Consider the following 25639-nt stretch of genomic DNA (forward strand, 5'->3'; position numbering starts at 1 on the left):
GAATTCTATGGTGCAATTTTTCCTATATCTTTATAAAAATGCTAAATTTGTGGCTAAAACCTTTTTTTGTGGGAAAAGTGTGATTTTTATTTATTTACATTGGCTCAATATTATAAATGTCCATGAAGCACCTGGGGCTTCAGGATGCTGACCATACATCTAGATAAATTCCCTGAGGGGTATATTTCCAAAATGGTGTCACCTCTGGGGGGAATTCCACTGTTTAGGCACATCAGAGACTTTTCAAACGCAACATGGCATCTGCTAATTATTCCATTCAAAAAGTCAATGGCGCTCATTCCCTCCCAAGCCCTGCTGTGCGCCCAACCAGTATTTTTTCCCCACATACGAGGTATCGTCATACTCAAGAGAGATTGCACAACAAATTGCATGGCACAACTTCTCCAGTTACCCTTGTGAAAATGCAAAATTTGGGGCTAAGCAACATTTTTGTGGGAAAAAATGTGATTTTTTTTTTAATTTTCACGGCTCAACTTCATACATTTTTACAAAGCAACTTGGTGTTCAAGGTGCTTACCCCACATCTAAATAAGTTTCCTGAGGGGGTCAAGCATCCAAAATGTTGTCACTTATGGGGGATTTCCACTGGTTAGGTAAATCAGGGGCTCTCCAAACGTAGCGCTCCTTCTTTTCCAAACTCTGCAGTGTGTGCATGTAAAAAATCACAGGAAAACGGGATGCAGTGACGGACAGGAGGCAGAGCAAGGGTTAATACTCCACGCAGGGAGGTAATGGGTTAAGCAGGGGAATAAACAGTAAGATTAGCGAAGAATATGTTGAGTTAAGAACAATGGATGGAATAACGGCAGTTCTGTTAAATTCTGGCTAGGCCTCAGATTATGAAGTCAATAGCGCCAACAATGGCTGGTGCGGGGTCTTTTTTAGCAGGGTCCTGTGGGCAACTGTGCCCGTCTTTTGGTACCTTCCACTGGGCCTAGTCCATATACTGCAGTGGCTGTCAAGAGTTCGGGCCACAGTCCTGTACGAGCCCAATGTGGCTCTACAAATATATTCACTGGTGAAGTCAGGGCGCAAGTGTCTGGGCAAATATTCGCTGGCAACTTCAGGGTGTAGATAATGGTCATGCACCCGGTCTCTTTCAGACGGCACGCATGCGGTACTCATGGTCATGAAGCACATGGCACCTCGATCTCTGCCAGCTATTGGGCGCGCTGGATTTTCCTCTTCATGCTGCGCGCTGCCTGTTCATGCCAAGACTGAAGCGCCAACAACCACTGGCGCGCTGCTTCTCTCTGGTAGTCACTGGCGCACTGCACCTTCTCTCTGTAGTCACCGGGCACACTGCACGACTCCTCTCGGGTCCCCGCTGTTGACGACTGTGCTGCTGCATTGGCGCTGGTCGGCGTAATGCTGGTGCTCCCTGGACAGAGCACTCCTCTCTCTGGCTGCTGCTGTTGAACTCCTGGCTTCCCTGAGAGCTGCAGTCTCTCACTGGACTGCTGCGGCACTCCCGGCTTGACTCCTGGCACAGGTCCCTCTGTAGATTGTGGGGCCCTGCCGCAGCGCCGGTGGGGGAAGGGGAAACAGAGAGTGCCACTCACCGCTCTGCGCGCTGCTCTGCGTTCACCCCAAACTCCCTTGCTGCGTGCGCTTTTCCTTTTTATACCCCCACTGCTTACCGCGCTTTTCTCCTCTCACTCCCCACCCGTCAGTAGCGCTTCCCCCAGGCAATACGGGAAGGTCCGGCTCAGTCAGGCTTCCCCCCCGGAAACAGGGGATGCAGCCTCTCTAGTTCCGGACCCGGCACGCAGGTACCCGCTGTACAGTTGTCCCTCTTACATGCAAACAGTGTTTTTCCCCACATATGGGGTATCGGCATGCTCAGGAGAAATTGTACAACAAATGTTGTGGTCCATTTTTCTCCTGTTACCCTTGCAAAAATTAAAAAATTTGGGTCTAAAGTAAACGTTTTGTGAAAAAAGTAAAATGTTCATTTTTTCCTTCCAGATTGTATTGATACCTGTGACGCATCAGGAATAAAGTTCTTGAATGTGGTTTTGAACACCTCGAGGGGTGCAGTTTTTAGAATGATGTCGCTTTTGTTTTTTTTACTGTCATATAGGCCCCTCAAAGTCACTTCAGAATTGATGTGGTCCCTAAAAAAATGGTTTTATAAATTTCGTTGGAAAAATGAGAAATCTCTGGTTAACTATTAACCCTTATAACTTCCTAACAAAAAAAAATGAAGGTTCAAAAATTGTGGTGACATGTGGGAAATGTTATTTATGAACTATTTTGCGTGACACGACTCTTTGATTTAAGAGCAGAAAAATTAAAAGTTTGAAAGTTGAAACATTTTCAAAATTTTCAGCAAATTTTGTTTTTTCACAAATAAGCACAAGTTATATTGAAGAAATTCTACCACTATCATGGTGGGATCAGTGGGATCCGTTGAAGCGTTCCAGAGTTATTACTAAATAAAGTGACAGTGGTCAGAATTGTAAAACTTGGCCCAGTCAATAAGTTGAAAACAGGCTTGGAAAGTGAAAGGGTTAAGTAAGAAAAAGTAACCCCCAAAGGTGGAGAACCCCTTTAACACTTATAATAGTGATACTAATAAGAGTAATAATATGATATGTTTTGCTTACACGTTCTCCTCGCCCGCAGGTTACAATATAGAGTGGCACCAGCTGCGCCCCTCTCAGTTGGCGGTGGCACAGAAGCTCCTGTCTCACGTGTGCTCGATTGCAGACTCCAGCACCCAGAACCTGGACCTGGGATCTTTTGAGAAAGTCGATTTTCTTATCTGCGTTCCCCCCTGTGAGGTCACTTACCAGCAAACCCTATCCCATGTCTGGAGTTCAGGTACAGAGCCATTTTCCTATCGACCACATCATTAATGGGTTTGCACCAAGTTAAGTAGTTCGGAGAGTGATTGATCTCTGGGGGTTCATCCTCTGAGTGCAGGGAGGGGGATACTGTGAGGTTATCATACTGTGTGTGGGGACACTATAGGGTCATCATACTATGTGGGGGCACCTTAGGAGAATCTTGTTGTTGGGGGTATTAATGTCACGCCGCAGGTAGATACATGCTCCACTAGATGGCAGTAGAGTGGATGGAAAACTGCAACACTTGCCAGAGCAGCGCTGCAGCGAGGCCACCACCAGGTGGCAACAGGGTGGTCAATTACGCCGCGTCAAAACCAGGAGAGTAGCGTAGTACAAAGGGGAAAAACAGCTCAGAGTCAGAGACCCGCCAGAGGGTCAATACCAGACAGAAGCAGAAGTACCAGGAGCAAAAGACAGAGTCAGGTCAGAGACAAAGCCGAGTCAAGTACCCGAGAGTCCAAACACAAAGGGAAAACACTGAGTCAGAAAGGGGGAAGGGGAATGAACAGACACGGGAACAGTCAGGAATCGCAGCAGGACAAATCAGGATATAACCAGTCAGCTACTCACGCCGTAGGCAGAAGCTACAACTGACACCGCCTGCAGGATGCAGCGGAGATAAATAGCAAACCTGAGACCAGACTGAGGCTCAGAAAAGTTAACCCCTGACATGAAGAGACCGGGAAAGGGAAGACAGGAATCAAAACCCGGTCTGGATCCTGACAATTGTACTGTATAGAAGGGTATGCTGTGGGGCATAGTACTTTGCATGTTTTAGAATACTGTGGAGGTAAATTGTGTGGGGGAATTCACTGTTGGGTATCATACTGTGTGGGTGGATTTTTCAAGGAATCATGCTCTATGGGGGCCACGAAAGAGGTATTGTTATGGATGGGCAAAATGTCTGTGTTCGTGCTGCAGACATGTCTCTCTCCTTGTTTTTAAAAGTCCGCTCCGCAGGAATTATTTTTTTATTGGGTTGGGTATGTGGGGGGCCTAATTAGGCCTTTTGCTCCGGGCCCCCTTGATTTCTATGTACGCCCCTGGTTATGTCCTATCTATAGGGGATAACTTATTAGCTTGGTACAAACGCTTTCACCTGTTCTTTATATAGCTCCAGCATATTTTGCCGAGGCGCCAACCTAACACTCACAGATAGGCCGGGGTTACACTTGCGAGTTCAAAGCGAGAAACTCGCATCAAGTCACGGCAGCGGGACTGGAGCATGCGGCTGCATAGAAATACATCCACCTGAACGCTCCGGTCCGAGTGTCGGTGGCAGTGTCGGGTATTGATGCGAGTTTCTCGCATTGAACTCGTAAGTGTGACCCCGGCCATATTGAAAGGCAGGTCGGGGCCTGACTACATCCACACAGGACTCATGCGCAGCAAGTTTTCCATCTGCATTGTGGATGTGATCTTAATAAATCTCAATCCGAATTTGCGGCAAAAAAAAATGTAATTAAATTAGCAACTTTTCCACACAAAATCTGCAACGAAAATCTGCAATTGGATTATAAAAATGTATGCATCTGTGCAAAAATCCAGCTGCCTATAAAGGGCATGCTGGACTCTGTTGTTCCCCACAACCAGAATAGCAGCACTGCCGTGTAAACATCTCCATCTGCACACTTATGTACAGTACAATCCTGATCTCTAGTGGTGTATAAATGTGTCCCCTTTTCCGTACTGAGGGCTGTATGACATTATGTGATTCTTTCACCAGGTGTCCTGCTGGAGCTCGGCTTAGAGAAAGACTTGCTGACGAAACACTGCATGGAGACGTACGTCATAAAACTTGATGTTGAAGCCCCCAGGAAATTCAAGGTGTTTCTTCAAAATGCCATGCAAAACCCGCACACACTGTTCGTCCTGGTTCATGACCACGCACACTGGGATCTTACCAGGTGATATGTCTTTTACATGTTTGTTAAGTCCTCATTCTGTGTTTAAACATGTATGTGAAAAAATGGTGCTGGTGCCATCAGTGTGCCATCAGTGTGTCACCAGTATGCCATCTGTGTGTCACCAGTGTGTCACCAATGTGCCATCAGTGTGTCATCAGTGTGCCACCAGTGTGTCACCAGTATGCCATCTGTGTGTCACCAGTGTGTCACCAATGTGCCATCAGTGTGTCATCAGTGTGCCATCAGTCTATTCCATCAGTGTGTCAACAGTGTGTATAGAGACATAGAGGGTCGGGGGACTCCCTGGTCCTCTAGCCGAAACCGCATGGACCAGGGATCGTCCCACCGAATGCCCGCTCTACTTTTAACGTTGGCATAACGCTGCTCAGACAACACAGGGTGAGGGTAAAACAGTGTGGCAACGCTTTATTGAACAATAAAACAGGCAGATAACACATAGAACAGTCCCAGTAAAATATCCCAAAATGGTGCACATTACAGAGATAAGAGCGGGTTACTTCAGAGCTTCCAGGTCCGTATATCCCACCTGTGGCATGCACACAGAGAGGAGGTAACGTCAATCTTAGGAAGATGACAGTCCATTGAGGTACATGGCCAGGTGACCGGATGGTCCCCACCTGGTTTCCCCAAACGTATCCAAGGTACCAGGTGACTGGATGGTTCCAACCTGGTTTCTACAAACATATTCATGGTGCCAGATGATGGTCCCAACCTGGTTTCGCCAAATGTATCCATGGTGCCAGGTGACAGGATGATCCCAACCTGGTTTCTCCAAATGTATCTATAGGTTCCAGGTGACTGGATGGTCCCAACCTGGTTTTCACATACGTATCCATGGTGCCAGGCGACTGGATGATGCCAGCCTGGTTTTCACAAACATATCCAAGGTTCAGCGATGGATAATGGCGTAGCTCTGTATTCTTCCAGCCAGGATCAATGTCCCTTAAGCTGGAATCCTGTAGAATGACAAATCGGTGTCCCTCGTTATACAGTCATGATGTCTTGACTGCAGTCCTGGATGTCTTGGCTGAATCTCTGTCTGTCTCATAAAACTTATTTTCATGGTTAACACGCGCACTTCAATTCAGCATTCAGAGATAAGGGGAAGAATGGTAACGTCCGACCAACTCGCATTGTTTGATTATGTAATCTATTTGCATAGTTTTTCCTCCTCTGTTTTAAGGTACCGTCACATTAAGCAACTTACCAACAAGAACGACAACGATCCGTGACGTTGCAGCGTCCTGGATAGCGATCTCGTTGTGTTTGACACGCAGCAGCGATCAGGCTCCCGCTGTGACATCGCTGGTCGTCGCTGAAAGTCCGGAACTTTATTTGGTCGTCAGGTCGGCGTGATTCGTCCTGTTTGACAGCAAAAGCAACGATGCCTGCAATGTTTTTCCATGGAGCGAACAACCAGTGAGAACGAAAAGTACGTCACTGGATCGCTCCTGCATCGTTCTGCCGTTACAGTGTTTGACATCTCCTAGTGACCTAAACAGCGACTCTGCAGCGATCGGCATCGTTGTCTATATCGCTGCAGCGTCGCTTAATGTGACGGTACCTTTAGAAATCAACAAGCTAGATTGCCTGGACAAAGCATAATTAACATATCACCAAACATCACTAGTCATCAAGGATAACAATGCAATATGTTACACCAAATGTCAACTTACAAGTCAATATTACAGGCTTATACAAGCAAAAGTCTGAAACACATACATTCAAAACTCAACATATAGATAACAGTCTATTCTTCCTGGCTTGCTAAAAATAGACATCTGGTTAATTAAGATACAATGCTGTGTCTCCACAGTGTGTCATCTGTGTCTCATCAGCATGGTCACCAGTGTGTCATCATCTGTGTATCATCTGTGTTTCATCAGTGTGCCATCAGTGTGTAAAAAGTGTGTCCCAAGTGTGTCCATCAGTGTGTCACCAGTGACTCCATCAGTGTGCCATCTGTCTGCCATCAGTGTGTCCATCACTGTGTCCATCAGTGTTCCATCAGTATGGTAATCGATGTGTCATTAGTGTGCCATCACTGTGTCACCAGTGTGCCATCAGTGTGTCATCAGCATGCCATCACTGTGTCATGTGTGCCATCAGTGTGTCTTCAGTATGGTCATCAGTGTGCCATCTGTTTGCCATCAGTGTGTCATCAGTGTGTCATCGGTGTGTCACCGTTGTGTCCATGAATTTGTCACCAGTGACTCCATCAGCGTGCCATCAATGTGCCATATGTGTTCCATCAGTGTGTCCATCAGTGTGCCAATCAGTGTGTCATTAGTGTGCCATTAGTGTGTCATCAACATGCCATCAGTGTGTTATGTGTGCCATTGAGTTGCCCGCTAGGGCCGTGGGGTACCCGGGACCGGGTCCGGTGTTCACAAGGGGATATCACGGTCCGTGGCCCTGGGCGCCCACGTAAAAGGGGAAATTGAATAAAGTTTATGTTCGTGACGCCACCTGTGGTATTCGGTCAGTGGGAACCGACGCTGCTTTAAGGGATCCTCTGGGGTGATGTTATGCAGCTAGATGGTATAATTTCCCACATGTGAAGTATATCCCCAGGGCTCCCGGTGTGTAGATGGAAGATGGTGAATGGTGCAGTAAAGAACAAGGACACAGGTTTGCAGTCTCTTCACCTGGTTTACTGAAGACTTCAGGCAGCCACAGTCCAGGGTACCAGATCACAGGGCAGGCAGGGTCCGGCCGGCTTGGAAGTGAATCCCCTTTACCAGGTGGAGATGAAAACCTTTCTCTAGCGTGGTGGTGTTGTAGTCCCTTACTGCCTATGGCTTCAGATAAGGTCCTCACAGTTCTTCTCTCTGTCCCACATATAGGATAGGACAATACCTGTATGACAGGTAACTCGAGCCTTTTTACAGGAACTCTATCATGCCCCGGGTGCTATGTGTTACTGTGTCTTCAGGTGTGTGTGGTGGACAGGTAATTTGCAATTCAGCTGTCCTGCCGGTCTCTAATGTACGTCTTAGAGTCCCTTACAACCTCGGTGAGCTGGCTACCGGTTTTCTGCGCTTTGCCAGGGAGTCAGTCTGTTCGCTGCTGTCCTCCTCCTGGTGTCCCTCTCCTGTGCTTCGCTCTCCTGCATGCTCACTAAACGATATTCCTTTCCCTCTGTATGTCCCTTTCTCCATGGGCTGTAGTACTTCAGACTACACGGCCCCTTCCGACCTTCTGACACTCTATGTCAGTCTGCTCTCGTTTCTGTCTGTAACTTTCTGACAATCTGCCCTCTCTTTCCCTCCAAACCACAATATAGGGGAGTCACCTAGAAATAGGATCACAAGCTCCCCCTTGTATCCTAGAGTGTGAACATGTTGTGTGTATGGTGGTTACCTGATAAGAGTTATCCTTCATCGCTTCCAAACGTAACATCACTCTCACCATGCGGAAAGAAATGCTACTGTGACGACCAGGACCCTGGACTGCCACACCATTATTGGGTCACCAGTGTGTCTTCAGTATGGTCATCAGTGTGTCCTCAGTGTGCCCTCAGTGTGTCCTCAATGTCAAAAAAGAGGTTATAAGGGTGCTCACCGTCAAGAGGAAGGTGCTCTGGAGAAAGTAAGTCCAATATAGTATAAGTAGACTCCGGCACACTAAAGTTGCTTTTAATGATGGATATTATTTTATTTCGAAAAAATATATGATGGTAGGATTCCACTCAAAAAATTCTGCAATTTATACGATAGACATATTGATAGTTACATAGTTACATAGTTATTAAGGTTGAAGGAAGACTTTAAGTCCATCTAGTTCAACCCATAGCCTAACCTAACATACCCTAACATGTTGATCCAGAGGAAGGCAAAAAAAAACCCATGTGGCAAAGAGTAAGCTCCACATTGGGGAAAAAAATTCCTTCCCGACTCCACATACGGCAATCAGACTAGTTCCCTGGATCAACACCCTAACAAGGAATCTAGTGTATATACCCTGTAACATTATACTTTTCCAGAAAGGTATCCAGTCCCCTCTTAAATTTAAGTAATGAATCACTCATCACAACATCATACGGCAGAGAGTTCCATAGTCTCACTGCTCTTACAGTAAAGAATTTGCGTCTGTTATTATGCTTAAACCTTTTTTCCTCCAAACGCAGAGGATGCCCTCTTGTCCCTGTTTCAGGTCTATGATTAAAAAGATCATCAGAAAGGTCTATAGGCTGAACTGGATGGACAAATGTCTTTTTTCGGCCTTACTAACTATGTTACTATGTTACTATGTTACTATGTCTTTGTACTGTCCCCTCATATATTTATACATTAAAATAAGATCACCCCTTAGTCTTCGTTTTTCCAAACTAAATAGCCCCAAGTGTAATAACCTATCTTGATATTGCAGACCCCCCAGTCCTCTAATAACCTTGGTCGCTCTTCTCTGCACTCGCTCTAGTTCAGCTATGTCTTTCTTATACACCGGAGACCAGAACTGTGCACAGTATTCTAAGTGTGGTCGAACTAGTGACTTGTATAGAGGTAAAATTATGTTCTCCTCATGAGCATCTATGCCTCTTTTAATGCATCCCATTATTTTATTTGCCTTTGTAGCAGCTGCCTGACACTGGCCACTGAATATGAGTTTGTCATCCACCCATACACCCAGGTCTTTTTCATTGACGGTTTTGCCCAGAGTTTTAGAATTAAGCACATAATTATACATGTTACTACTTCTACCCAAGTGCATGACCTTACATTTATCCCCATTAAAGCTCATTTGCCATTTATCAGCCCAAGCTTCTAGTTTACATAAATCATCCTGTAATATAAAATTGTCCTCCTCTGTATTGATTACCCTGCAGAGTTTAGTGTCATCTGCAAATATTGAAATTCTACTCTGAATGCCCCCTACAAGGTCATTAATAAATATGTTAAAAAGAAGAGGACCCAATACTGACCCCTGTGGTACCCCACTGCTAACCGCTACCCAGTCCGAGTGTGCTCTGTTATGGCTGGCAATCAGGCAACACAGCGTGCAGTAATCAGCGCACATACAGAGATCTGGCAATAACCAAAAACAATAGGACGAGCTCTGAGACGTGGAATCTCTGTAGACTGCAGTACCTGATCTATCCTCACACAACTATAAGCAGCAGTGGATTGCGCCTATCACTACCTATGCAACTCGGCACTGCCTGAGGAGCTGACTAGCCTGAAGATAGAAATACAAGCCTGACTTACCTCAGAGAAATACCCCAAAGGAATAGGCAGCCCCCCACATATAATGACTGTTAGCAAGATGAAAAGACAAACGTAGGAATGAAATAGATTCAGCAAAGTGAGGCCCGATATTCTAGACAGAGCGAGGATAGCAAAGAGAACTATGCAGTCTACAAAAAACCCTAAAACGAAAACCACGCAAAGGGGCAAAAAGACCCACCGTGCCGAACTAACAGCACGGCGGTGCACCCCTTTGCTTCTCAGAGCTTCCAGCAAAAGTTAATAGCAAGCTGGACAGAAAAAACAGAAAACAAACTAGAAGCACTTATCTAGCAGAGCAGCAGGCCCAAGGAAAGATGCAGTAGCTCAGATCCAACACTGGAACATTGACAAGGAGCAAGGAAGACAGACTCAGGTGGAGCTAAATAGCAAGGCAGCCAACGAGCTCACCAAAACACCTGAGGGAGGAAGCCCAGAGACTGCAATACCACTTGTGACCACAGAAGTGAACTCAGCCACAGAATTCACAACAGTACCCCCCCCTTGAGGAGGGGTCACCGAACCCTCACCAGAACCCCCAGGCCGACCAGGATGAGCCACATGAAAGGCACGAACAAGATCTGGGGCATGGACATCAGAGGCAAAAACCCAGGAATTATCTTCCTGAGCATAACCCTTCCATTTGACCAGATACTGGAGTTTCCGTCTAGAGACACGAGAATCCAAAATCTTCTCCACAATATACTCCAATTCCCCCTCCACCAAAACAGGGGCAGGAGGCTCCACAGATGGAACCATAGGTGCCACGTATCTCCTCAACAACGACCTATGGAATACATTATGTATGGAAAAGGAGTCTGGGAGGGTCAGACGAAAAGACACCGGATTGAGAATCTCAGAAATCCTATACGGACCAATAAAACGAGGTTTAAATTTAGGAGAGGAAACCTTCATAGGAATATGACGAGAAGATAACCAAACCAGATCCCCAACACGAAGTCGGGGTCCCACACGGCGTCTGCGATTAGCGAAAAGCTGAGCCTTCTCCTGGGACAAGGTCAAATTGTCCACTACCTGAGTCCAGATCTGCTGCAACCTGTCCACCACAGAATCCACACCAGGACAGTCCGAAGACTCAACCTGTCCTGAAGAGAAACGAGGATGGAACCCAGAATTGCAGAAAAATGGAGAGACCAAGGTAGCCGAGCTGGCCCGATTATTAAGGGCGAACTCAGCCAACGGCAAAAATGACACCCAATCATCCTGGTCAGCGGAAACAAAACATCTCAGATATGTTTCCAAGGTCTGATTGGTTCGTTCGGTCTGGCCATTAGTCTGAGGATGGAAGGCCGAGGAGAAAGATAGGTCAATGCCCATCCTACCACAAAAGGCTCGCCAGAACCTCGAGACAAACTGGGAACCTCTGTCAGAAACAATATTCTCAGGAATGCCATGTAAACGAACCACATGCTGGAAGAACAAAGGCACCAAATCAGAGGAGGAAGGCAATTTAACCAAGGGCACCAGATGGACCATTTTAGAAAAGCGATCACAGACCACCCAAATGACCGACATTTTTTGAGAAACGGGAAGGTCAGAAATGAAATCCATCGAAATATGTGTCCAAGGCCTCTTCGGGACCGGCAAGGGCAAAAGCAACCCACTGGCACGTGAACAGCAGGGCTTAGCCCTAGCACAAATTCCACAGGACTGCACAAAAGCACGCACATCCCGTGACAGAGATGGCCACCAGAAGGATCTAGCAACCAACTCCCTGGTACCAAAGATTCCTGGATGACCGGCCAGCACCGAACAATGAAGTTCAGAGATAACTTTACTAGTCCACCTATCAGGGACGAACAGTTTCTCGGCCGGACAACGATCAGGTTTATTAGCCTGAAATTTCTGCAACACTCTCCGCAAATCAGGGGAGATGGCAGACACAATGACTCCTTCCTTGAGGATACTCGCCGGCTCAGATAACCCCGGAGAGTCGGGCACAAAACTCCTAGACAGAGCATCCGCCTTCACATTTTTAGAGCCCGGAAGGTATGAAATCACAAAATCAAAACGAGCAAAAAATTACGACCAACGGGCCTGTCTAGGATTCAAGCGCTTGGCAGACTCAAGATAAGTAAGGTTCTTATGATCAGTCAAAACCACCACGCGATGCTTAGCACCCTCAAGCCAATGACGCCACTCCTCGAATGCCCACTTCATGGCCAGCAACTCTCGGTTGCCCACATCATAATTACGCTCAGCAGCAGAAAATTTCCTGGAAAAGAAAGCACATGGTTTGAACACTGAGCAACCAGAACCTCTCTGTGACAAAACCGCCCCTGCACCAATCTCAGAAGCATCAACCTCGACCTGGAACGGAAGAGAAACATCAGGTTGACACAACACAGGGGCACAGCAAAAACGACGCTTCAACTCCTGAAAAGCTTCCACAGCAGCAGAAGACCAATTAACCAAATCAGCACCCTTCTTGGTCAAATCGGTCAATGGTCTGGCAATGCTAGAAAAATTACAGATGAAGCGACGATAAAAATTAGCAAAGCCCAGGAATTTCTGCAGACTTTTTAGAGATGTCGGCTGAGTCCAATCCTGGATGGCCTGAACCTTAACCGGATCCATCTCGATAGTAGAAGGGGAAAAGATGAACCCCAAAAATGGAACTTTCTGCACACCGAAGAGACACTTTGATCCCTTCACGAACAAGGAATTAGCACGCAGTACCTGGAAAACCATTCTGACTTGCTTCACATGAGACTCCCAATCATCAGAGAAGATCAAAATGTCATCCAAGTAAACAATCAAGAATTTATCCAGATACTCACGGAAAATGTCATGCATAAAAGACTGAAAAACAGATGGAGCATTGGCAAGTCCGAACGGCATCACCAGATACTCAAAATGACCCTCGGGCGTATTAAATGCCGTTTTCCATTCATCTCCCTGCCTGATTCTAACCAGATTATACGCACCACGAAGATCAATCTTAGTAAACCAACTAGCCCCCTTAATCCGAGCAAACAAGTCAGAAATCAATGGCAAGGGATACTGAAACTTAACAGTGATCTTATTAAGAAGGCGGTAATCAATACACGGTCTTAGCGAACCATCCTTCTTGGCTACAAAAAAGAACCCTGCTCCCAATGGTGACGACGATGGGCGAATATGTCCCTTCTCCAGGGACTCCTTCACATAACTGCGCATAGCGGTGTGTTCAGGTACGGACAAATTAAATAAACGACCCTTAGGGAATTTACTACCAGGAATCAAATCGATAGCACAATCACAATTCCTATGCGGAGGTAGGGCATCAGACTTGGACTCTTCAAATACATCCTGAAAGTCCGACAAGAACTCTGGGATGTCAGAAGGAATGGATGACGAAATAGACAAAAATGGAACATCACCATGTACTCCCTGACAACCCCAGCTGGTTACCGACATAGAGTTCCAATCCAATACTGGATTATGGGTTTGTAGCCATGGCAACCCCAACACGACCACATCATGCAAATTATGCAGCACCAGAAAGCGAATAACTTCCTGATGTGCAGGAGCCATGCACATGGTCAGCTGGGCCCAGTACTGAGGCTTATTCTTGGCCAAAGGTGTAGCATCAATTCCTCTCAACGGAATAGGACACCGCAAAGGCTCCAAGAAAAATCCACAACGTTTAGCATAATCCAAATCCATCAGATTCAGGGCAGCGCCTGAATCCACAAACGCCATGACAGAATACGATGACAAAGAGCACATTAAGGTAATGGACAAAAGGAATTTGGACTGTACAGTACCAATAACGGCAGAGCTATCGAACCGCCTAGTGCGTTTAGGACAATTAGAAATAGCATGAGTAGAATCACCACAATAGAAACACAGTCTGTTCAGACGTCTGTGTTCTTGCCGTTCTACTTTAGTCATAGTCCTGTCGCACTGCATAGGCTCAGGTTTACTCTCAGACAATACCGCCAGATGGTGCACAGATTTACGCTCGCGCAAGCGACGACCGATCTGAATGGCCAAGGACATAGACTTATTCAAACCAGCAGGCATAGGAAATCCCACCATTACATCCTTAAGAGCTTCAGAGAGACCCTTTCTGAACAAAGCCGCTAGTGCAGATTCATTCCACAGAGTGAGTACTGACCACTTCCTAAATTTCTGACAATATACTTCTACATCATCCTGACCCTGGCATAAAGCCAGCAGATTTTTCTCAGCCTGATCCACTGAATTAGGCTCATCGTAAAGCAATCCCAGCGCCTGGAAAAATGCATCAACATTACTCAATGCAGAATCTCCTGGTGCAAGAGAAAACGCCCAGTCCTGTGGGTCGCCGCGCAAAAAAGAAATAATAATCAAAACCTGTTGAATAGGATTACCAGAAGAATGAGGTTTCAAGGCCAAAAATAGCTTACAATTATTTCTGAAGCTCAGGAACTTAGTTCTGTCACCAAAAAACAAATCAGGAATCGGAATTCTTGGTTCTAGCATCGATTTCTGATCAATAGTATCTTGAATCTTTTGTACATTTACAACGAGATTATCCATTGAGGAGCACAGAGCCTGAATATCCATGTCCACAGCTGTGTCCTGAAGCACTCTAATGTCTAGGGGAAAAAAAAGACTGAAGACAGAGCTAAGAAAAAAAAATTATGTCAGGATTTCTTTTTTCCCTCTATTGGGAATCATTGGTGAGGCTCCTTGTACTGTTATGGCTGGCAATCAGGCAACACAGCGTGCAGTAATCAGCGCACATACAGAGATCTGGCAATAACCAAAAACAATAGGACGAGCTCTGAGACGTGAAATCTCTGTAGACTGCAGTACCTGATCTATCCTCACACAACTATAAGCAGCAGTGGATTGCGCCTATCACTACCTATGCAACTCGGCACTGCCTGAGGAGCTGACTAGCCTGAAGATAGAAATACAAGCCTGACTTACCTCAGAGAAATACCCCAAAGGAATAGGCAGCCCCCCACATATAATGACTGTTAGCAAGATGAAAAGACAAACGTAGGAATGAAATAGATTCAGCAAAGTGAGGCCCGATATTCTAGACAGAGCGAGGATAGCAAAGAGAACTATGCAGTCTACAAAAAACCCTAAAACGAAAACCACGCAAAGGGGCAAAAAGACCCACCGTGCCGAACTAACAGCACGGCGGTGCACCCCTTTGCTTCTCAGAGCTTCCAGCAAAAGTTAATAGCAAGCTGGACAGAAAAAACAGAAAACAAACTAGAAGCACTTATCTAGCAGAGCAGCAGGCCCAAGGAAAGATGCAGTAGCTCAGATCCAACACTGGAACATTGACAAGGAGCAAGGAAGACAGACTCAGGTGGAGCTAAATAGCAAGGCAGCCAACGAGCTCACCAAAACACCTGAGGGAGGAAGCCCAGAGACTGCAATACCACTTGTGACCACAGAAGTGAACTCAGCCACAGAATTCACAACAGTGCTCCATTAATAACCACCCTTTGTTTCCTATGCCTGAGCCAGCTCTCAACCCACTTACACATATTTTCCCCTATCCCCATTATTCTCATTTTATGTATCAACCTTTTGTGTGGCACCGTATCAAAAGCTTTTGAAAAGTCCATATACACTACATCCACTGGGTTCCCTTGGTCCAGTCCGGAACTTACCTCTTCATAGAAACTGATCAAATTAGTCTGACATTAACGGTCCCTAGTAAACCCGTGCTGATACTGGGTCATGAGGTTATTCCTCTTCAGATACTCCAGTATAGCGTCCCTTAGAATGCCCTCCAGGATTTTACCCACAGTAGAGGTTAAGCTTACTGGCCTATAATTTCCGAGTTCAGTTTTTGTCCCCTTTTTGAATATTGGCACCACATTTGCTATACGCCAGTCCTGTGGTACAGACCCTGTTATTATGGAGTCTTTAAAGATTAAAAATAATGGTCTATCGATGACTGTACTTAATTCCTGCAGTACTCGAGGGTGTATCCCATCTGGGCCCGGAGATTTGTCAATTTTAGTGATTTTTAGACGCCGCCGTACTTCCTGCTGGGTTAAGCAGGTGACATTTAATGGGGAATTTTTATCACTAGTCATTTTGTCTGCCATGGAATTTTCTTGTGTAAATACTGATGAAAAAAAGTCATTTAGCATATTGGCTTTTTCCTCATCCTCATCCACCATTTCACCCAGACTATTTTTAAGGGGGCCAACACTATCATTTTTTAGTTTCTTACTATTTATGTAGTTAAAGAATATTTTGGGATTATTTTCACTCTCTCTGGCAATGACTCTCTGTCTCAATCTTTGCTGCCTTGATTTGCTTTTTACAGAATTTATTTAATTTTCTGTATTTATTTAATGCCTCCTCACTACCTACTTCCTTTAATTCTCTAAATGCTTTCTTTTTGTCACTTATTGCGCCCCTTACAGCTCTATTTAGCCATATTGGTTTCCTCCTATTTCTAGTATGTTTATTCCCATACGGTATATACTGTGCACAGGTCCTATCCAAGATGCTAATAAATGTCTCCCATTTTCTTTGTGTATTTTTGTGTCTCAGGATATCGTCCCAGTTAATTGCACCAAGATCCTCTCTCATCCGTTGGAAATTTGCCCTCCTGAAGTTTAGTGTCCTTGTAACCCCTCTATTACACATCTTTTTAAAGGATACATGAAAACTTATTATTTTGTGATCGCTATTTCCCAAGTGACCCCCAACCCTTATATTTGCTATGCGGTCTGGCCTGTTGGTTAATATTAGGTCTAGCAGTGCCCCCCTTCTTGTTGGGTCCTGAACCAGTTGTGAAAGGTAATTGTCTCTCATAGGTGTCAAAAACCGATTACCTTTGCTGGAACTGCAGGTTTCTGTTCCCCAATCTATTTCAGGGTAGTTGAAGTCCCCCATAATAATGACTTCTCCTTGAGTCGCAGCTTCATTTGTTTGCTTTACGAGGATATTCTCCATTGTCAAATCAGTAATTTAATTTTTTTTCATTGCAGCATTATCAAATCTGTATTTGGTGCAGAACATTTCAGTATAATCACTTTGAAATGCCGACCAGTGACTATGTGCCTTGGCTGACTAGCCCGGTGACGTCCCTGGACAACATTTCCCTGCCCCACTCTAGCTGCATGGGGAGCGACCTGTCATGGGGAGCGACCTGTCAGTCAACTGTAGGAGGTGGAAAGATGCCAATGGGGACATCATCAGAATAATCGTCCGAGGTACATAGTCCCTGTCCGGCTTTCCAAAAAAATGTTTATTCTGAAACTCTGCCTTGTTGAAATTTTCAAATCACTTTCAGGCAATTTGTTTCATTCCTATAAAAAAATTTCCATATAAATAGCCTTCGAACCCCTTCTTTCCCAGCTTATTTACACCATTTATCTGCATATGTATCAGAAGATTTTCATTTGGAACACACATGATGGCAGTGATGGGTCAGCTCAGTCCATATATCACTAACTCTGGGGATAAGCTCCTGCAGAAGACGGTCCTGATAACCTGAACAGTCAGAACTGGGGGAGGGGGCTGACCTGTCCCTTCCATCATCTGTGATCCTGATGAGTACAACCTGTTATCAATGCAGCTGAAGGCATGAAATAGACTGGGAATAAGCAGGCTTTGACTAATGCGCATTTTATGTAACGCAGCAGCGTTCAGGTAGTAATATTTCCATAATTATTCTGCTCCTGAGAACTACAAAGACCAGTCGTCTCTTCTGAATATGCTGTGTAAGCCTCTGTATGCACAGTCGTACAGGAATCACATTGGCCAGTGATGAGATTTGGACATTTGCTTTTTCCCCTCTGATTTTATATACTATAATAAGACTTCTATGTTTGTGGTCAGGAAAACATTGACTTTGGAAATCAAAATGTATGTTAGATCAATTACCCTTTGAGCACTTGACAGTCCTGGCTGTCGTCACTAAGCAGGCTTCAGGGGCCGCGGGCACGTTCCTGCTCGCAGTCATATGAATGCATTAGGCTGTAGTGCTTTTCCTATACACCCACATCAGATTTATATATACTGCTGAATCTCTCAATCAATAGTCATTATGTTCATATGTCCTCCTCCATGTCTTCAGCTCACTTTACAGCCCATATCCACAGAAGGAGGGGAACTTCGGACTGGTCGATCGGATGTTGAACTGCAGGGAATTAAGAGATTCGCCAAATATCTTACTTCTGCACGTGACGTCTTGTCCCTACGTCCTGCAGACGCAGAATACCCGGATCAGCCCTTACAATGAGATCCACTGGCCTTCATCGTACAGCCATGTAGGTATTGTATTGTAGCATAATGAGCGGGGCGTATGAGACACCTAGAAGATACGGAGCGAGGAGGACAGATCCAACTCTTCCCTATAGGTGTCTGTTAGATTACCATAACTCCCATACCTTTTAAAAGAACCCTATAGCAGTGGTAACTCCTGGGATAAAATAGATATTGTGCCTCCTAACCCAATAATAAAGCCCCCCCTTAAAACAAATAATGCCCCTCAAGTGTCGCCTTAAGGCAAGTAATGCCCCCAAGTGTTCCCTTTACATAAATAATGCACCTTAAGTGCCCATTTTAAACAAATAATGCCTGCTGATTGTCCCCTTTAAACAAATAATACCTCCTGATTGTCCCCTTTAAACAAATAATGCCTCCTGATTGTCCCCTTTAAACAAATAATGCCTCCTGATTGTCCCCTTTAAACAAATAATGCCTCCTGATTGTCCCCTTTAAACAAATAATGCCTCCTGATTGTCTCTTTAAACAAATAATGCCTTCTGATTGTCCCCTTTAAACAAATAATGCCTCCTGATTGTCTCTTTAAACAAATAATGCCTTCTGATTGTCCCCTTTAAACAGATAATGCCTACTTATTGTCCCCTTTAAACAGATAATGCCTCATGAGTGTCCCCTTAAACAATAATGCCCCTTGTGTGCCCCATAGCATAGTAATAATAATAATGCCCACCAAGTCCCTCCTTAAATCAAATAATGCCCCTTAGTGCCAGTTTAAAAAGTAATAATGGCCCTTAGTGCTCCTTGCAAAAGTAATAATTTTACCATTCTGCCACCCCCATAAAAAATGCCGCCACTTGGGGGAGCTAAGGAGCCTAATGATAAACCAACATGTGGTAAGTTCCCTCTAGTGGCCGCTGTAGTCAATTGAGAGATAGCTCTCCCTTTATACTGAGTATTCTGAGCTCTACAGTATATCAGAAGAGCAAAGCTTCAACCAGCATAGAATAAATTGAACAGCACAGGATTTGGGGATACTGTATTGAGAGATTTTTTCTATATGTGTCTACATAGCAACCCAGTGATTGCGATGTGAATTGCCACCTGCCAAGAATATTCCTAGCATGTTATGATAAATTAGTGCTCTAAAAAGGACCTGTCACTTGCTAAAATAAAATTAAGGTAAATGTCTTGTGAGAATCCCTCAGCTCCCCTGATTCTGCTGTTCTTTTCCATTCTGCATTGCATCGCTTCATTGCAGAGATATTCACATTTGTTGCTTTCGGAGTGCAATATGTGAAATCTCTGCTTGGAAACCCAACTGGACGTTTCTTCAGATTCTTCTCTTGGGGCATATGCTGTCTCCCCTCCCTCCCAAACACTAAGCTGTGATTGGCTGCATCTAGGATGGGTAAAAGCACACGCCCCCCCAGAATAGACTCTGAAGAAACGTCCAGTTGGTTTACAAGCCGAGATTTCACATGGTGTGCTCCAAAAGCAACAAATGTGAATATCTCTGCAATGGAGCAACGCAGGGCAAAACGGAAAAGAGCAGCAGAATCAGGGGAGCTCAGGGAGTTTCCCAAGGTATTTAACTCAATTTTTTAAGCAAGTAACAGATACTCTTTAACCAAAGGGTCAGCATTGGTATATAAATTGGAAGGAGGCAAATACTTTTTAATAGCAAAGCAATGTTAAAAAATAGATATAATTGTGCCATTGATACCTTAAATTTATCACCCCTAGTTCATCGGTGCATGTGATGCATTATTCCTGCAGGGAATGGAGCTGTACCATGAAAACAGAAAGTACTTTGGTCTGTCACAGTACATGGAATCCATGCTGTCTGGCCACAGTCTTCCACTGCTGCGTTACGACAGTTCCTTTGAAGCCATTGTGTTGGCATTAGGAAAAAGGTCAGTGCCAGTTCAATAGTGGCTTGTATGTATACAAGTAATTACTGCAAGACATTGATCACCATCTTTGTGGTAATCGTCTTAAATTCTTAGAGCCCCTCTGGCTGTTATGACCTGCTGCAAATGTGATGCATAGCCAGACATCAGGTTATGACAGCGTTCCTGAGTAATCAGCCCATTTGTAAATTTTGCTAATAAACATAACTTACATTGGGTGTTGATTAGTTTTGATACCAACTGTAAATCTTGCATCATTCTGGGATTATTCATTTCTATGTACTATATATCGGAATTCCCATTGCTCTGCACAGACATAGGATCATGTGATAGAATTTTGGTCACCTGTATCCACCACTAGGGGGAGCTTGTTGTAAATACAATAAAATATTGTCCTTAGCTCCCTCTAGTGGTGACTGCAGGGAGCCACAATTTGGTAAATTATAGCTTTTTCTGTGCAGGGAATTTGGAGCTTTGTATCAGAAAAACGGAGCTCTGATCAATATAAACATTATTTAAGAAGTTAATCAGTAACAAATGGTGGTCCTGTTAAAAGAAAAGAGCTCAAGGAACAAGACAGACATTGATCAGAACTTAGAAATGTTTATCATAAGTCATTCATCATTCAAAAATTCGCAATTAATGAGCCTACCCTCTTTTTTTTTTTACTTACAAGCCTTTAGTTGAGCTAAAAAATATTTTTTTTGCAATATAGTTTCATTAAAAATGATGTCTTTTATATCCTCCGTATTGTGCTGTCTGTTGTTGGCTGATGAATGAGTTAACTGAGAATCTATCAGTGAGCTCATTCTGACAGTCGGGACGTTTTTAACTCTTTTTTGTATTTTTCTCATCTGCTCTGAGCTGATTCATCATCACAGACCACCTCAAAGTTGAATGTGCAGTAAAACAAAGATTAATTAAAAAAAAAAAAATTGCCCCCAAGGGTGGACAGCACCTTTAAACCCTCTGTAGCTAGTTTACTGGAGCAGCGGCTACAGGGTGAAAATGAAGTTTTATTCTCCCTGCAGCCACTTGATTCCGTTCATCCATTCATCAGGGAGGAGCGGAGAGGTGTTGCAGTCATTGCTCAGTATACAGTGTCACTCTCCGGCACTTTGACAGCCTGTTCTGCAGCACATGTGTGCAGAGTGTGTGTGCGGAGCAGGCTGTCAATGACAATGCCCAGGGAGTGATTACAGCGCACTCATGAGATATATCGGTAAGTAAGCAGTGCTCCCTGCACCTCTCTGATGGCTGGAATCAAGCGGCTGCAGGGAGAATAAAACTTCATTTTTACCCTGCAGCCGCTGCTCCAGTAAGCCAAATATACAAGGGTTAAAATCTATATCTGCAGGTAAATAGTGGTTCTCGAGGTGACAAGTTCCCTTAAAGTGAAGCGATAACAGTATAACCATTGGGCAGTTTGCTTGCTAGGATCTTTAGATCCCATGTCTCCCATGTGAATGGAGCGGTGTTGACCATGTGTGGCCATTGCTGAATACATTTCTATGAATCTATGCGAGCCCTATAGTGCCCATGTGATCTTGTGATCAGGGTGATTCCCAGCAGTCAGACTCCCACTGATCATACATTATCCTGCGGAGAGGTGGTAAATATTGGTGGTGGGATAATCTTTAATAGATAAGCACACCAAGTTAAGATCTTCAAATCAAGGAACTTTTCACCAGTGACGTAGACACGGCTCGTACATTTGTTGGTCTTCTCTGTGGTGACATATGGATGTGAAACCTGGACGATTAAGAAACAAAACAGAAGAAGAATCGACGCCTTTGAAATGTTGTGCTGGAGAAGGATGTTATCAGTACCAAAGATGGCAAGAAGAACAAACAAATCAATTTTGAGACAAATCAAGCCAGACATGTCACTCGAAGCAAGGACCACCAAGCTATGACTCGCCTACTTTGTTCTCTTCGTCTGATATGTCCAGTCACTGAAGAAGGACATCATGGTCGGAAGAATAGAAGGAACAAGGAGAAAAGGAAGACCACCAACCCTATGGCTTAATACTATCACAATAACGTCATAGAAGACCCTGGTGGACCTATCTAGGCTTGTACAAGATCAATATTCCTACAGATTGCTCATCCATCAAGTCACTAGGTCTCCTGATCGAGCGAAAGGCCATTAAAGGAGCAAAACAAAACCCACCATATCATATATAGCAACATGAAGAACGCCTGCTCATGTACTGGTACATTTGCATCGGTAACGTCTTCCCCAGTTTCACCATTTTTTTTTGCTTTTGTTTTCCCCTTTAGGTTTCCTAAGCTTCACAGTGCCGTGATTCAGTCCTTCCTTCTCATCCAGCACTACTCCTCAGCCATGATGGCCGTCTGCGGACTCTCCCAGATGAAGAGCTATACATCAGTGGAAACTCTTGAGATCGTTCAGAACCTTCTGAACTCACCCAAACAGTGTGCCAGTGGGCACGGACTTATGGTTCTCATGAGAATCCCTTGCATCCAGTTGGCCACATTGGCCTATGAGCGCCTCCGCCATGTTAGAGAACGTTTGGGTTTACAAAATCGTTTCGAAGTAATACTGGGGACGGCCAACTCAGCCATTACTGTCGGGAAGCACTTTGTGGACCAACTAAAGGTAACTCCTGTAGATCTGTATTCTTGTAGGTCTCATTTTCAACCTAATCCTTTTCAAGAGAAGAATACCCAGACGTGGACCTGTAGAATTCAGTGGTTCTATATATTAGATGCACAATATTCTCATATGCTAGAAGTAAATATCATTCATTCATTGTCAGGTCTGGCAAAACAATGAGGAGGAAGACTGGCAGCCCCGAACATACCTGGCGCTGGAAGGCCTTCCATGCATACTGATCAGCAGCGGAACAGAACCTCTTGGTGAATCTTTGCCACGGTGAGTCTAAATTTTCCTTCGAGGCAGTACAAGTGCCAAACATTATTTTGGTTCTTATGTTTAGGCTGAGCTTAGATTGGGTAGATCGCCGCAGATTTTCCATTCGGATGAAAAGTCCAGAGTGGAATACCCTGTGGAAGTTTTCTGCAAACCCAATGTCCACCTAACTCTGCTGCAGAGATGATTGACAGGTCTCTCTCTAAGTATACACATGGGAGGAATCTGGAAATTGCCTGCTATGGTGCTGGGAAGAGGTGGCCAGGGACCATAGAGAGCCCACTAGTCCGGCTCTTCTGAGCACCACAGTAGTTAAGTGACAGTTTTCTCAAAATATATTTTCTCTATTCTTGAAGATATGATTTCTCTGAAAGCTCAGAGCCTTACACAAAATGATATACTTGGCTGCAATTCATGCTGCCTGTGATTTGGGAAGCATGAATTGCCGAATTACCTGGCAGGTTCCCTCTAATTTATATTGCTGAAAGAGCAAGGATTTGTTGCAGATTTTCCCATAGACTTCAATAGTGAATTGACAATCCACACTCAAATCCCTGTGGTGCAGATTTTACTGCAAACTACCTGGAATCCACAGCAAAATTTACAGGTGCAAAAGAGTTTTTGGAAAAACAAAAAACAAAACTCTGGATACTCCTCTTCCCAGAATTGTGCCGTTACTGCCTATGTAGAAGAGGAATTGGTACCATGGGACCCCCTGAAGCGGACTGGAAGTCATGGCAGCTATTGTAGCACCCTGGGACAGCAACATAGCAGGGTTGACTCAGTGATGAAGAGCCAGGGCAGCAGAGCTGAGTGACACTAGTGGTTCTGTTGCAAACCTAGAACAGGAATGAAGCAGAGTATAGTTTGTCATTGAGTCCAAGTCAATGTGGACATAGCGGTTAGTCAGGGTTACCTAGTGATGTAGCAGACCTGGGTTTGTCACAGAATCCAGATAGACTTAGACAGTGGTGCAGCAGATTTACATAGTGAAATAGCAGAGCTGTGTTTGTCATAGAGTCCAGGCAAAACTAGCCAGAGGTATAGCAGTTACTCAGTGATACAGCAGATCTTGGTTTGTCACAGATTACAGACAGAACTAGCTAGTGGAGTAGCAGAAGTACCCAGTGATGTAGCAGAGCTTGGTTTGTCAGGGGGATCGAAGGCTGAAACAGGTCTTGGTTGCTCATGGATGGCAACTAAGTGAATACTATAAGGCCTAAGAGCACGACCTAACAGGAGCCAGATAACCTGATGCTCCAGATAGCCTCATGTGAGTCGCCCGCCATAGCCATGGGGTACTCGGTACCGGGTCCAGTACTTAAGGGGATGTGTCACGGCGGAGACCCGGTCCGTGGCCCTGGGCGCACATGTAAAAGGGGAATTTGAATAAAGTTTGTGTTTGTGATGCCACCTGTGGTATTCAGTCAGTGGGGACCGACGCTGCTTTAAGGGGTCCTCTGGGGTGATGTTATAGCAGATAGATGGTACAACTTCCCACAGGTGAAGTATATCCCCAGGGCTCTCAGTGTGTAGATGAAAGATAGTGAATGGCGCAGTAAGGAACGAGGACACAGGTTTGCAGTCTCTTTACCTGGTTTACTGAAGACTTGAGGCAGCCATAGTCCAGGGCACCAGATCACAGGGCAGGCAGGGTCTGGCCGGCTTGAAAGCGAATCCAGAGTCCCCTTGTCCAGGTGGAGTTAAAAGCCTTCCTCTAGTGCGGTGGTGTTGTAGTCCCTTACTGTCTATGGCTTCACATAAGGTCCTCACAGTTGTTCTCTCTGTCCCCATATAGGATAGGACATAACCCGTATGACTGGTGACTTGAGCCTTTTTACAGGGACTCTAGCACATCCCGGGCTCTAAGGGTGTCACCGTGTCTCCTGGGTATTAAGGCAGACAGGTAACTTGCAGTTCAGCTGTCCTGCCGGTCTCTGCTGTAAGTCGTAGAGTCCTTACAACCTCGGTGGTCCGGCTACTGGTTATCTGCGCCTCAGGGGGAGGCAGCCTGCTCTTAGCTGGTCTCCCCTGATATCTTTCCCCTGTGATTCGCTCTCCTTCACGCTCACTCAACGATGTTCAGCTGTCGGTATAATCTCTGTTTAGGAGCTTCAGCACTTTTTGGCTGAACGGCCCCTCCAGTCCTATAGACTGCTCTCTTCTTGCCTCAGACTGCTCCAGTCTGCTATCTGGCACGAACTCTTTGACAATCTAATCTCTCTTTCCCTCCAAACCACAATATATATATAGAGTCACCTATGAAATAGGATCAAAAGCTCCCCCTTGTGGCCTGGAGTGTAAACATGTTGTGTGTGTGGTGGTTACCTGATAAGAATTATCCTTCATCGCTTCCAAACGTAACATCACTCTCCCCGGGAGGAAAAGCAATGCTACTGTGACGATCAGGACCCTGGGGCGCCACAGATGCGCCAGATAACTTGATGTGCCCGATAACTTGATGCGCCAGATAACCTAATGCGCCAGATATCCTGATGCGTCAGATAACCTGATGTGTCAGATAGCCTGATGCGCCTAATGATGATTTTTTTGATAGTTATTTTTTTCTTGATCATTTGTATCTACATTAAGAAATGTAAAAG

General features: G+C 45.0%; 1 protein-coding gene across 1 annotated transcript in view; it reads left to right on the plus strand.

The window, feature by feature from the left end:
- Window positions 1–25639, plus strand: part of GREB1 (growth regulating estrogen receptor binding 1) — a 207629-nt gene that overhangs the window by 73302 nt on the left and 108688 nt on the right. The window contains exons 14-19 of the mRNA XM_069728105.1: window positions 2650–2847; window positions 4600–4780; window positions 18080–18272; window positions 20008–20144; window positions 22424–22763; window positions 22924–23039. Coding sequence (XP_069584206.1) covers window positions 2650–2847; window positions 4600–4780; window positions 18080–18272; window positions 20008–20144; window positions 22424–22763; window positions 22924–23039 — 1165 coding nt within the window. The remainder of the gene's footprint in view (window positions 1–2649; window positions 2848–4599; window positions 4781–18079; window positions 18273–20007; window positions 20145–22423; window positions 22764–22923; window positions 23040–25639) is intronic.

This window comes from Ranitomeya imitator, chromosome 5, assembly GCF_032444005.1.
Source record: "Ranitomeya imitator isolate aRanImi1 chromosome 5, aRanImi1.pri, whole genome shotgun sequence".
NCBI classification, from domain to species: domain Eukaryota; kingdom Metazoa; phylum Chordata; class Amphibia; order Anura; family Dendrobatidae; genus Ranitomeya; species Ranitomeya imitator.